At 34.8% G+C, this 14077-nt stretch overlaps 1 protein-coding gene across 1 annotated transcript in view; it reads right to left on the minus strand.

Annotated features, from left to right (window-relative positions):
• Nucleotides 1–14077, minus strand: part of DNAH8 (dynein axonemal heavy chain 8) — a 114388-nt gene that overhangs the window by 80913 nt on the left and 19398 nt on the right. The window contains exons 16-26 of the mRNA XM_088162829.1: nucleotides 13629–13764; nucleotides 12738–12925; nucleotides 11737–11817; nucleotides 10871–10987; nucleotides 8215–8334; nucleotides 7345–7477; nucleotides 6203–6309; nucleotides 5208–5314; nucleotides 4179–4239; nucleotides 2478–2673; nucleotides 712–905 (exon numbers count right to left, since the gene is read on the minus strand). Coding sequence (XP_088018955.1) covers nucleotides 712–905; nucleotides 2478–2673; nucleotides 4179–4239; nucleotides 5208–5314; nucleotides 6203–6309; nucleotides 7345–7477; nucleotides 8215–8334; nucleotides 10871–10987; nucleotides 11737–11817; nucleotides 12738–12925; nucleotides 13629–13764 — 1440 coding nt within the window. The remainder of the gene's footprint in view (nucleotides 1–711; nucleotides 906–2477; nucleotides 2674–4178; nucleotides 4240–5207; nucleotides 5315–6202; nucleotides 6310–7344; nucleotides 7478–8214; nucleotides 8335–10870; nucleotides 10988–11736; nucleotides 11818–12737; nucleotides 12926–13628; nucleotides 13765–14077) is intronic.

The raw sequence follows: 14077 nt of genomic DNA on the forward strand, positions 1-14077 counted from the left end.
GAACCTTCTGGATTGCTTATGCCCTGCTGTGTTGTCCCTCCAGCAGATATCAGAGTGATTGAAGTCCCCATGAGGATCAGGGTTTGTGAATGTGAGGCTGCTCCTGTCTGTCTACACAAAGTCTCATCTGCTTGGACTTCCTGGTCGGGCAGCCTGTAGCTGATCCCCACTACAATGTCACCTGTCCATGCCCCTTTTTTTAATCCTCACCTGGTCTTCTCTGCCTACCCTTCCTAAAGAGCCTGTGTCCCTCCATTCCAGCACTGCACTCACAGGTGTCATCCCACCATGTCCCTGTGATACCAGTAGCCTTGCAGGCAGGTGCGTGTCTCTAACTCCTCTTGTTAATTCCCCGTGCTACCTGTGTTTGCACAGACACATGCCTCATATCAAACTGGGTTGGTTTCTTGTGGCCAAAACCCCAGAGTTACACAGACAAAACAAAGCAATTACCAGGTTTTCAGTATCTAGAATGGCACAGAAGCAGGAAAAAGCAAACCAAACCACAAAAAATTACTTTACACAGAAGTAAAATGCTATTACTTCTCCTTAGCAGATATAATACCATTCCTACAAAAAGATAAAATAAAAATTTCAGCTGTAAATGTGTTTTCTACATCTTTATTTTCCTTGATTTTCCCCAATGTTTTCCGATTTCAAAACATAAGATTAATGAAGAATAGTCCTGTAAGTGATCATGGTTAAACTGACCTGAAATTTGGTATCTTTATCTTCTGTCCACAGCACCTTATATTTATCAAACACTTGCAGAACTTCACTAACTCCTTCTTTTAGAGAAGTCCCAGCAGAAGAGAGAAGCACAATTATTTTAGTAATAACTTCATTTTCTGCAACACCTGCGTAAAAATTTTTTATCTTTCTGATAACTGTATCATCAGCTCCTTCTGTAAAATAAAATTATATATAAATCAATCAACTGTTGACAGTCTGATTAGAATTGTCTTCCAAATCTGTGCATACCAAATTGAGCAATGATGCTCTTCTTTAAGGCTGTATATTCTTCTTCAAACATCTGTCAAACTGCTTAATGTGAAGTACCAGCTGCTAGCTCATGCCAGGCACTATACAGCTAGAGCAAATTCAGTCTAAAATGAAGATTTTCAAATGGAAGGAAAAGAGTTTTCTTCATTCACAAATTTCATTGTCTCCATTTTAATTTAATTGTAAGCAGAACATCATAAACATTCCACATTATCTCATAATTTAAACAAATTCTTACAATTAGAGTTTTTAAATTGTATATACTCCTTAAAGCAGTGTAAGCTTCTTAAACTCTTTGATTAATTGCAAAGACAATCAGGGTCAATACAGAAACTGATATTCTTCAGACGTGACGAGCTGTTTCTGTCATAACAATGCCTGAGCATTTTGAAGCAGATTTCAGAGAACAAAGAAGAAAAATTCACCCTTCCCTCTGCATGTACTGTTAAATGAAGGGAATTTAAGGCAGCTCCAAGTTCTCTTTTACTCTGAAGACTTTTTCTGGGGTCTGCTTACTGGAAACAGATTCATCCATCCTTACCAGTGTATTCCATAACCTCATTGCCCAAACATTAACATATGCCCTGAGGTGTTGCTGGTGTCTAGTTACAGGTGATGAAAATGGTCATTTGCTGATGCTGTATTTTGACACAGCAGAGGAAAAGACTGAGTGTCTGATGAGGATTTTCTCCTGCCACACTGTTTAAAGCCCATTAAAAGAGGTTAGAATTATACAAGACATGTCAGTAGAAGCATAAACAGCTCTGAACTGTCAGAAAGAAAAAACTTTCCAAGATTTTACAGACTTTTCAAAGGAATGATAACAAAGATATAACTGGATTTTATATCACTAGGTCAGCCAAACAACTAAGAAAACCCAAAGCTTGAAACATATTTAGGCTTTTATGGTAATTTGCAAAATGTATGCAGAGATGCTTGGAAATAAATGGATAAAATGACTAAAAGGGATGCAGGTTTGTCTCCAGTAAATATTTTTCATTCACATGAAAAGACATTTGAAGTGTTTTATAATCCAATCTAGGAATACATCCAGCAATTAAAACCTTTCCTGAAATCTGCCTCTTGCTGTATCTTAATATTTCAATGAGATTTAGTGTAAAGTCATGGTTTATGGTTTCAGCTATAGCATTATGACTACATTCCACAGTAAGTAGGTAAAAAGATTGATCAACAGCTTACTTTGCCTTAAATTAAGTAAAATATTCAGAATCTAGCAATTGGTCAAAGTTTTTGCTTATTGTTTTTCAGAGCTGAATTACTTATGTAAGCCTGAAAAGCTATTTCTGAAAAATACAGCTAATTAAATCAAAACAAACCCCCAAAATTAATGTAAAACAATCCACAGTAGGCTTCTCTGACGGAAAGTGAGCTCATTCATAAATATTTACATATGGCATAGCTACTAAAGCAAAAAGGAAAGTAAAAAGGAAACAAAACCTGAACAAAACACTTACTTTCTCCTTTTCTGGTTCTTTTTCCTTGTGATCCCAAGCCTGCAGAAGCTGCTTGCTGTGCGCCTGGTTCTGTTTTCAAAATAGATTTTTGCAAATGCCTCTGTCCCCACTGAGCAACTCCTCGATTTACTTCCAGTGTTAAATGAATCATGCGATTGATGGCTTGCTGTATATCATCTAAACTGGGAACAATTACCTATTTAAAACAGTTAAAAATGGTTGAAATAAACGCAACTGATTGCCATTTTTGAGACCCCAGTTTTACTCCACTCATAGTGAATTGCAGAGTTTACCCCAGAAGAGAAGCTGGAAAATATAACTTTAGCAGGTTGTCTGGCTCAGAATTGCTTCCAAAGGGATGAAACATACTGTAATGACCTACCATGTAATTATGCAGTCATACTGTAGGTGAAATGGCAATCAAGTATATAAGCAGATAGATTTATTGGCTTTTTTTTATAGCAATTTTAAAAACTACAACATTTTAAGTATGATTTTTATAACGATTTTTATATAATGTGTGGGAATACATTACAAGCCTTGTTTTTTACACTCTAGAATAACAGAACATTAGAAATTGCATGCTGTGGTGCAACCACTACATCCCACCCTTCTTGGGCCTTATGTATGACCAGCTGCATACATAAAAGCAAGGCTCTCCCAAAATATTATTGGCATTAGCACAGTGGTATTTTACCCAGAATTACTTGATTACTGCCATGGATAAGCCAAGCATTTGAGGACCAGAAAGAGAGATGTACTTCCTTTGCAGTGGGTAGAGCTTGGTGCTTTATGCTTCTACAAATATCAACAAGGTAAACATTCTACACTTTGACAGAACTTGCATATCATGTGTACACACACACACACACACACACACAATGTCACTGTATAACAGAATGACAATATAAACACCAGTTCAGTGTCAAAGGAATAGCATCTTAGAACAGAACTCTTTTTCACTGTAATTTTAATATAAAACCATTAATCTTTATAAGACATTTGAGAAATTTTGTTACCTTTCCTCATAAAATATAAAATACTTATTGCTGACACATAGCTATCTCACTCTGCGAAAGGAAAATAAACTAACGCTTTAGTTCTTTGCAACTGAACTGCCTTTTCCCCCTGTACATAGAAATCCACAACTCCTTCTGGTTTTGAATCTTCTATTTTTGTTCAGTATTTCTTATTCTTGTCATCTAACTTCCCATTTAAGTGACTGAAGCCAAACTGAGCAAAGATAATGTTCATTATTGAAATTCAACAAAAGGATTTAGATTACACAAGGAAGAGTTAAAATAAATAAATAAATAATGATAATAACGATACTAACAACAACAACAATAATAATAATAATAGTAATAATAAAGCAAGGTGATTAACCTATTCCAGTAATGCAACTACTACATGTGAGAACTGTGATCAGTCTGCAAAGAACATGGATGAACAGATTGCAATGTAATTGCTAAACCACACAAAGTTAAAAAGCAAGGTTCTGCAAGCCCCACTGAGACAGAGGCCAGAGCACTGGGACTGTGAGCACATTTCATCAGTGCTCTCAGCACACTGAAAGATGTGAGCAACTGCACTCCTTTGGAAAAGATGCTGGTTCAGTGGAAGCATGCCCACACCCTGCACTGGGGCAAATACAGAGATAAGACAGTGTATCTTACCTTACCTATATGACATAAAACTTACTAGATTGGGAATAGCAAGGTGTACTTCTGCTTTTAGAAAAGGAGGGATGTCCTCACATTTGCTGTAAAACAATTTTGACACGTATCACAAACACTTCGTCAGAAAACCTCCTCAGTTTATCTGAGAAATATCATTTTGAGCTACATTTTCTGACCAAACCCACACGGAGAATTTTCACATAAAATTATGTACCATTTCCAAAACTTACAGAAGTCTCTTGTTTAAAGGATAAAGAAAATAGCTAGAGCTCCATCATTCTGACAAAGGTTAGCTTGACCCCAGACATCACTTTCAGAATTTTTTATCCAGAGTATTTTCTGAATCTGGATTTTAATCTCTCAGGTTCAGAATGATGGAACTTTGCCAGTGCTCTGAATAGGGCACAAGAAAGTCTCACTGATCATTACATGCAACAAACTATCAAGAGCAAAAGTTGTCCCATTACATTTTAGGTAAATATTCAACAGAATGGAAAAGAGTTTCAAAGATGACAAGCTAGAGCAAAATGATAAAAACATGATGTTAACCTACTCAAAACTAAAATTAAAACCTAAAAACGTGGAGCAAGGTAGAATTTTAAACGCTGTGGTATGATATAGCAATGAAATAACACAGGATTCAACAATATGATACAGTAGACAAATATGAAGGAAACAACCAAAAAAATTCCTATTGACTTTGATAAGGACTCCAATACATTTCTTTAATGAAAAATGTCCTTAGAAAAAGAAAAAAGTAATTCATCCTTTAACAAACATTAATGACAAAACATCATAAACTTCATTTGCTTGAAATAAATTATCTTAATAGAGTTCTAAGTAGGCTTTTCAATAAACAATATATTATACTGAAACAATTCTGTCTCTAAAGTGTATGCCTGTTCAAGCAGAGAAGAATCTATAGAAACCATACTGAATATAGGAGAGTGATTTTGTATGGATCTTGCCATTATCATGAAGAATTCATAAAGAGTGGGTACTATTGAAGGAAGATTGAAGGAATTGAAGGAATCTTTAATTTGCAACTTACATTGGAACACTCATTCTTCTTTTAATACGATCCAAAGACATTCGTGTTGCTTTCTGGAGGCTGATGAGCAGCCGGCGACTGAAATAGGCAAGTAAGTCTTTACAGTTCTGTAATAAATAAACCATACATTCTTTAGCACAGTATTCACATAGGAACCTGAAAATTATTGCAAAAACATTTTAAGTCAAACTTAATAGATTTTGTTAGCAGGAATTTATGCTGTAAGCTATATGAAAAAAAAAGTGAGAAGTTGGAGGGTTGTAAGTAAGTAAATAAGTAAAAGCTGCACGGAAAAGAGAATACAGTATGTGAAAAAACAGCTTATCTTATTCAGATACAGAATAGTGAAATCTGTTTGAAATGTGCTCCTTCAGAAGAGTTCTCCATATTAAAAAAAGAACAAACACAAAATCAAGCCACAAAACCAAACCATTAATTACTCAAGAATATTGGTGCACAGGTACCCATTTTGAATAAGAGACAATATGTCAACATGAAATGATCACTATTAAAAAAACAATGCAACACTGTAGCATTATTGCCTTTGTGCTTGCAAGTTTGAGAGTCTTTGTTCTTCTACTTTCCTTCTCTGCTGAACATGAAGAGATTACACTCTTCATGGAACAAGTACAAAGATAATCTTTATTGATGAAGTTGGAAGAGAAGCATAGATAGGATGAAAGATCCTGCCTACTTGGGAAGGAAAGCCTGTGTTATGGCTTAGGCACATTATTGTCTCCAATTTTTACACTTACCTCTCATGCCAAGAATTTGTTAAATAAAAGTAATAATTGGAATAACATGAAATATACTTGTGAAAACTAAAATCCATCCTAAATGCACTTTTTAGGTAAGCTATTTCATCATTCGTACATTACATTTGATACTGTCCATGTGATGTCTTTCTGTAACACAGATATGCAGTTACCAAAACTCAAGACCCTGTTTACTAATCCAATTGCTCTAAAAATAATTTCCTTATTTTCACAAAATACCTTTTTAAACTCTTCTTCTTTATCACTGCCCTTGCTATCATCACTTCGAGGTCCTTCAGCAGTTTTTTCTTTCTCCTTTTCTTTTCTTTCAAATGCTATATGTTTTCCTGTAAATTAATTTTTTAAAAAAGTAATTTATGTATATTCTGCTTTAAAGCATGCTATCCCCTCATTGGAGGCAAAACAATATTGATTTTTATTTTAGTAATACCTGGATCACCAAAAATTGGTTTTATTTCATGACACTTTTTCACACCAGGAATGTGGTTAAGAGTCCAGCTTATAAGCCTTAGCTTATCAAACACTGTGCAAGACCAATCTGTTACTAAAGATGGATAGGCAGACATGAATACTTCAGTGAAAATGGCAAAAAACCCCAAAATCAGTATAAAAAAAATAAACAAAAGACAGAGAAGTATTTTTGTGTCTTTTTTTTCCTATTTGCATGCAGTTGAACCACCTGGAGTATTGACTCTACCTATGCCTCTTTAGCTGGGGAAACCTGAACCCAGAAGGAAAAAATTCCATGAAAGAAAAGAGCTCCATTACTGATTAAGCCTCAAAATAAATTTTTCCTTAAAACATTTTTTTCTTCCATATATAAACTATTTCTCTTGTAATAGTATGGGATCTTCTAAAATCTTTGTAAGACATCCCAAAGAAGTGGGAACCAGCCATACAGTGTCAGCAGCTGACTATACTAATCTAAACTGACCAGACACTAAAGCACATAAATCTACTGCAGCAGGAAAGTTAAAAACAGAGGGACAGTACCAAATAGCTGACAGAGCTGAGAAGAGAGGAACTCTGGATTTCACTTACAGATGGGGAATGTGAAGTGGGAGAGTTATGATGAGTGACTGAGAGAAATGGAACTTGAATGTCCTTCCTCTAGAGCAAATACTTTGCTAATCTAAACAAAAAGCCAGCTTTTAACTCTAGAAACCCCATCAAGACTAAATTACCTCCATATTTCATGAGCTAGTGGTTTAGTTTAATAGTGGTTAAAGAAGGCAGAAATATGACACAGATGAAATGGTAGTGGGAGGGAGAAGTCTGAAACAAATTAGCTAAAATAGATCAGTTTTGATTAAAAACTAGCTAAGTCTACAAAACTTTTTATTTAAATAAGAAACATTAACTACCTTGTGGTTCTGAGGACTTAGGAGATGGAAATTCATAATTCTTTTCTAAGAGATCTATTAAATATTGAACAGCATCTTCGACGTGCATGCTTTTGCTGTTCAATAACTCAGCACATTCTTTGGTATAAGTCTGTCAAATAAAAATATCAATGCATTGTTTTAGTATCACTGATTATCTTATTACTGTTTCTCCTCATGGAGAGTCAAAACATTTCCCTAAATACTGCATTAATCAGACCAAAACTATTTCAATGAAACATATATATTTATTAAAAACTACTTGTATATTTATAAAAACTTCTGTTGTATTATCATTATATTTTTAAGGCCTAAAATACCCCCATATTTGAAAATAAAGGTACTTTTAGGTGCTCAAAAAAAATCCTGAATATTGAAAGGAGGTCACAGTCTGAATCTGAAACTACCCAAATACTGTTTCAACTGCCCTTAATGATTTCATTTACTTGCACTGATTTGATAATTAATATATTTTTAGCCTATTTTGGAATGAGAAAACTTTCAGACTTTCAAATATACTTGTTGGAAGGCATTTTTGCTTTCTCCTTAAAAACAACAATGTGGAAAATATAGGGGGGGAAAAAGGCCATATATGTCTGACGTCCATACACAAAAAATCTCATCTAAGTACAAAGGACCTAAATAAGATTATCAATGAAATACTACAGCTTAATTATCTCAAATGCCAAAGAACCAATGTATCTTCATATAAAATGTTTTAACCACAATAACTTAATAACAAACCTCTGTATTTCCACACAGAGAATTTTTAGTTTTACTTTCTTTTGCTAAGGCATTTTTTCTAACATGCCCTAGAATTCAAGTTAAAAGATGTAAAGTGGCACACACCTCATTTTCATTCAACAGATCCTCTGGTTTGATAGAATCATCTGCTGGTAAGCTAACTAAAGAAGTACTTGCTATTTCTTTCAATATTGAACCAATCTGCACGTCACTTATAACAGTAATCTAAAAAGAGAAAATCACGTTAATACTACACACTTATCTTTAAAGCACAATGTATTTTATTTTAGAGAGCTCTAACAGATAAAAAGTGTTCTGCAGAAAAATAAATGCAAGAATGCTGCAGAGCAGAAAACCCTCTAAGAAAGTGAATAATAACAAGAGTTATGGTAACTTAAGGGTTATTTACAATGGCTAGACTCCCAAAGAATCCTGGCTGGTTTAACTGCAGTTTTAGGCAGACAGGCAGTAACAAAAAGCCACATCCCAGATCATTCCTGTCATGCAAGATACACTGCTTCTAGATTAAATAAAAAGAGTCATAGAACAAGTTACATCAATATAATTGGATTCTTGTTCATGATCTTACTGGCCACAAGTCTAGCAGCAAGGCAAGGGGAGGGTCTACTGTAAATTGCTTGATGGGTTAATCTTCAGTCCTCCTCCTCCTTTTAGTCAACACAGTTTTTTGCTAGGTATTTAATTCTAAATTGTAGCATTATTTGTATACAGTCAACTACACTGAATTGTTTTTGCCGTGGTAGAATCCAAGTAAAAATGACTTCTGTCCATCTTTTAATCTTTTATCTGAAGCATCTGTGATAGTCCATCTTGTTTTTCACAATATACCTCATCCTTCTGTTTCACATCAGTTTTTTCCTATTTGACCTCTAATACCCTTTCACAGTAATCAAAAGTCTAACCAAGGTTAATTTTTTTAAATTATATGGGAGGGAGAAGTAAAAAAAAAAAAATGCATACAACCTAAATATTTAAGGAAAATAGTGCTTTTGCATAAAAACATGGTTATTTTAGATATACTCAGACTTACAAAACTGTTCATTTCTGATACAGATAACCTTCTTCCAGTTTTGGGTTTCAGTAGCAAACAAAGCATTGATCATAATTATGATTTTCTGCCATACATAAAAAGAACGAGATACCCTGACCAGCAACTAAAAAATCTCCTACCACAGGAGGTACAATTTACAATATTCATAGAGGAGATAATAGTCACACAGTTTAACCATCAAGCCAGAAGGGCAATCTGACTGTCACGGTAAATTCTTCAGAAAAAACAAGCCAATCCTGGTCCTCAAGCATATTAAATCATAGAATTCATGGAATACCAAGTTCAATGAGGACTTCAAAGATCATCTGGTCCAACCTTTCTTGGCAAAAACACAGCCCATACGAGATGGCCCAGCACCCTGTCCATATGAGTCTTAAAATTGTCCAACGCTGGGGAATCTACCACTTCCAGTGGGAGATTATTTCAGTGGCTGACTGTTCTCATTGCAAAAAATATTCCTCTTGTGTCAAATTGGAATCTCTCCATGAGTAACTTACACCCATTATTCCCCTTCTTTTCCATGTAAATAATTTTAAAATGGGAGTCCCCATCTTCTCTGCAGCCAATCTTCAAATATTACACCATAATGATAAGGTCTTACCTAAGCCTTCTTTACTCAAGGCCAAAAGATATTTCTCTCAACCTTTCCTCCGTTTTCAGGCTTCCCAGTCCTTTGATCATCATTGTGGCCCTTCCCTGAACCCTCTCCAAATCTCTTCTGTACAGTAGGGATGAAAACTGAATACGGTTCCAGGTTTGGCCTCACCAGCACCGAGTAGAGGAGGATGGTGATTTGTTGGTGATTAACTGCTGGTTAATGCAACCCAGCATCCTGCTGACTTTCTTTTTTGAAGCAGCATTCTGTTCATTCATACAGAACTTGTTATCCACAAGGGTGCCCAGGTCCTTTTTCACAGAGCTGTTCCCCAGCCAGGTAGATCCCAGCCTACGCTGCACTCCTGTACTATGTCTGCCCAGGTACAAGACCTTACATTGTCCTTGCTGAACTTTGTCAGGTTCTTGTTAGTCCACTCCTCATGCCTATTCAGGTCTTCCTGCAGGGTGGCTCTCCACTTTGCATTTAGCTTGATGACATCAGCAAACTTTGTCAGGATACCCTTGATCCCATCATCCAGATTACTTATGTACATATTAAATATGAAACCAAATGAATTCGGAAATTATGTGACAAATACCAAGAGGGTAAAAAAGCACAGAGCAACATGCACAGAACTGTGAGGAAAAAGCGTATTTTCCTTCATTATTTTATAAGATGCACAAAGAGGACAGAGTTTCACAACATGCCTGCTATGAATAGAGTTCATGTTCCGAAGTTCTCCACTCAACAGTTTTTACATGAAAGTATCTTTTATGAAGCCACAGTCAAGGACAAGCACTCAAAGACAGGCATTGATTCTGAAAATCAGAGTGAAAACCCCAGAATCTGAAGACAAGAAGTGGAAATAGATTCTATTTTGAGGACAGAAGCAAAAATCAAACATATGATGGCAATAACAGGAGAGAATCATTGAGTATATCCCTGCTCCAAAAAAGCAACCTGTTCTAAAAAGCAACAAAATTTCTATGTATGGTACAAAAATAAGTACAGATTGTGTTCTAATATGAAAAACAGTGTCCTAGAAATAATTTCTGTAAGCTTATAGTTTTATTTATATAATAAGCATTTACCCTTCTCAAAACTTGTCTAAATACATGCAGAACTTTTTCAGCTTCTTGAAAGAAAGTTTCCAGCGTGACAGATGACCAAGTCAACAAGGTAAGTCCTTGCCTCAGCACACCTTCCATCTAAGCATAAAGATATAATTTAATAGATTAAAAAAATTAAAACAAGTGTTATTATTATTAGAATCACTAACATTGCTTTTAAAACAGAGTGGTGTGCAAGGGAGGTTACAAGTTTCCAACAAAAACGGTCAAAGCAATGTATGCAATCATGCAAGAAAGGAAGGGAGGGTAGTGCATACTACAGCCTCAGGTTTTTTGTTTCTCACGCTTCTGTCCAACTTTGCAGTTATACAAACTTACACAAACTCTGCAACCTTTTGATGTGACTACTTACAACCAAAACGGGGAGAGTTATTTAGAGGAGTCACATACATACACTTGTAAATGTCTGGCAAAACAAAATGGGCTGTGGGATAGACATTCTGCATGTCCAATAAAACTGTACCTTTAGCGTAGCATAAAACATCTTAGTGTAGCATTCTACGCCACTGAATTTACAAGGTTAATTATTCTCTCCAAGCAAACTTTCATGTCAAAGCCAGAGATTTGTGGAGATAAATAGACCTCAAAGACCATATCTTTTTTTCTACTGGTCTTCTATCTCATAAGCACTAAGATTATTTGATTGTAAAACACATTATTTGAGAACTGTATGAAGGATGCAAAGAACAAATTTTTAGTCTTAAAGGTCTCAGTAAAATCCATTAAGCTGACAACATGCAGATCCATCTAAATATTTCAGAACTATAAATTATTAAGTTACTTTAACTTCTTATGAGGTATACTGAAGTGCATGCAGCAATACCAACCTTTTCAATTTGTGGTGACAACAGATTTACAAACACATTTGGTGTTGCTTTACGCAAATCTTCATAAGACTGGACGAGACCCTGTTGATTGTAAGAAATGGTAGTATCAAGGAGAAGCATTTCTTTACTCAAGAAAACAAATTGTTATACAATCAAATCATCTGAAAAAGATATTGAAAGTGGCACAGTGCTGTATTTGAAAACAACTGTAGAATTTTACACAGACATTATATACCTATGAACATAATTTCCGGGATGCAATGAATTTGTATCATGCTGCAGAAGGAGGAATGAAAGCCACCTTTGTGCAACATTTTCTTAAGGCATAAAGCCAGAAAAAGAATGATCTTTCTCTAGACTAAAGACAGCTTGGGCTTTAGTGACCATAACTTGAAATATCCTCTTAAAATTGAATACCATATGGTTTAGATGCTTAAGTCAGGTGTGAACTCAGTTTTAAAATATCCTCTTGCCTTATGCCATATGCACACACACCGAGAAAAGTTTTGTATGATGGACCTCATCCACAAGATACAGGCTCCTTGAAATAACACCATAGAGGAGACTGCAATAGGTATTACAAATATAACTTCTCTTGCAGGTAACCTGCAAAATTCTTCACATTTCTGTGGCTCACCATATATTCCAAACCAGAAAAACTACAATATTTCTTCTCAAAAACTCTAAAAACCTACATTTTACTGGTTTTCAAACTGTGAAAACTTTTTGTATAGCTTAAATTATTTCATGACCAAAGCATGTTTAGTGTGCCATTGGGTATATGAAGTATATATTCTTATATTTAAGTATCTACCAGCCCACACATGACCTAGTAGGGGGTTTTCAAATGAGATTTTCTATGTCCACCTGTACATTCTGCAAACTTACCTTAAAATACCTCTTACCCAGCTTTAATCTTTAGCTATAGAAAAAAATCCATGTTTAAACACATTTTCTTCTTAATTTTTTTAAACAGCAATCATGATACTTTTCAAGTTTACCTCCAACTGCAACCTGTTTGACTTCAATTTATTTTCTATTATCGCTATCTTGACTGCTTGCTCTGGTACTTCCAGACCCAACTTTATCATACATTTTGTCTCTCGCACAATCTCTAGAATTTGGGGATCAAAATTAACCAGGAACTTCTCAGTTGTAGGATGACGCACAAATATCGTGGATTGTAAGGCTGCAAAGACATTCTATTATCAGTTTCTCAGACAAACAATTGTTTAAATTCTATAAATTATTATGAAATCCAGATTTCTAAAATTACAATATAGTAATTAAGTGTATAGGGTTAGTTGTGAAATAGCTTCATGTTGTTTTCGGTTAAAGAAAATACACAACCGACTTCCATCATTTTAATTTTCTGCCCTTCTCTCCATAAACTAAACAAGCCTCAGATCCAGTCTTATTTGTGTCATAATTTTTCTCAGCTCAAGTTAAAAAATTCTGAAACTAATTCTCTAAGGACCAGAAAATAAAACGCTTGAATCTCAAACATTTCTAGGCATTAAGTAATGTTTGTCCTTAGAGGGACTGGGGCAATACAACCTAATGAATTATTACACAAAAAAAAACCCCAGAAATAATTATTAAGTATTACACATAGAGAATTTAAATACCAAAGTTATCTGTGTCTTAAATTTCTGTCATTAATGTTTACAATCATCTGCTGAATAGTGTACCAAATTTGCAATCCTCTGCATCAAAACCAAGTATCAAGGCCAGTAAGGCATTGAGACTGTATTTCTGAGTCTGCTAATTGGATCATGTCTAACTTGCACATTTTAAGGGTAAATGAGGCTTTAAAAAGTATCTGATTCAATTTATGTTAACTTTGTATTCATCAACAATTTGAAGAGGCAAGTACATATTTAATTACTTACGATATTGTAATTGTGAAATTTCCTTCATCCATGCGCTATGATAGACTACCTCAAACTCCACCAATACATATGCAAGTTTGTTGTATGATTGAACAACTGCTTTACCTTCTGGACTTGTCAAGATATCTGAATGTTTCTATTAAAACAGAGTATATTCAAATTAAAACCATACCCAAAACTGCCCATACCACTTGGGTTTTTCTCAGTTTAACTATTGTCTATACATAGGTTAATACTAGGAATTATACTGACAGAGTTCTTAAAAATTGTATCAAATATTTATGATTCAAATTTCCAGGGCAATAAAGTCAGTAAGAACTTCTGAGGAATAAATACTAAATATTTAACATCAGTAAGAGCCATTACTTTAATATATTGTCATAAATATCTGCAATTCACAGTGAAATGGATACTCAGTTCTACTCCAAATTGAATAACTGAAAATTTAT

The sequence above is a fragment of the Sturnus vulgaris genome, chromosome 3 (genome assembly GCF_052056855.1).
Source record: "Sturnus vulgaris isolate bStuVul1 chromosome 3, bStuVul1.hap1, whole genome shotgun sequence".
In the NCBI taxonomy this organism is placed as follows: domain Eukaryota; kingdom Metazoa; phylum Chordata; class Aves; order Passeriformes; family Sturnidae; genus Sturnus; species Sturnus vulgaris.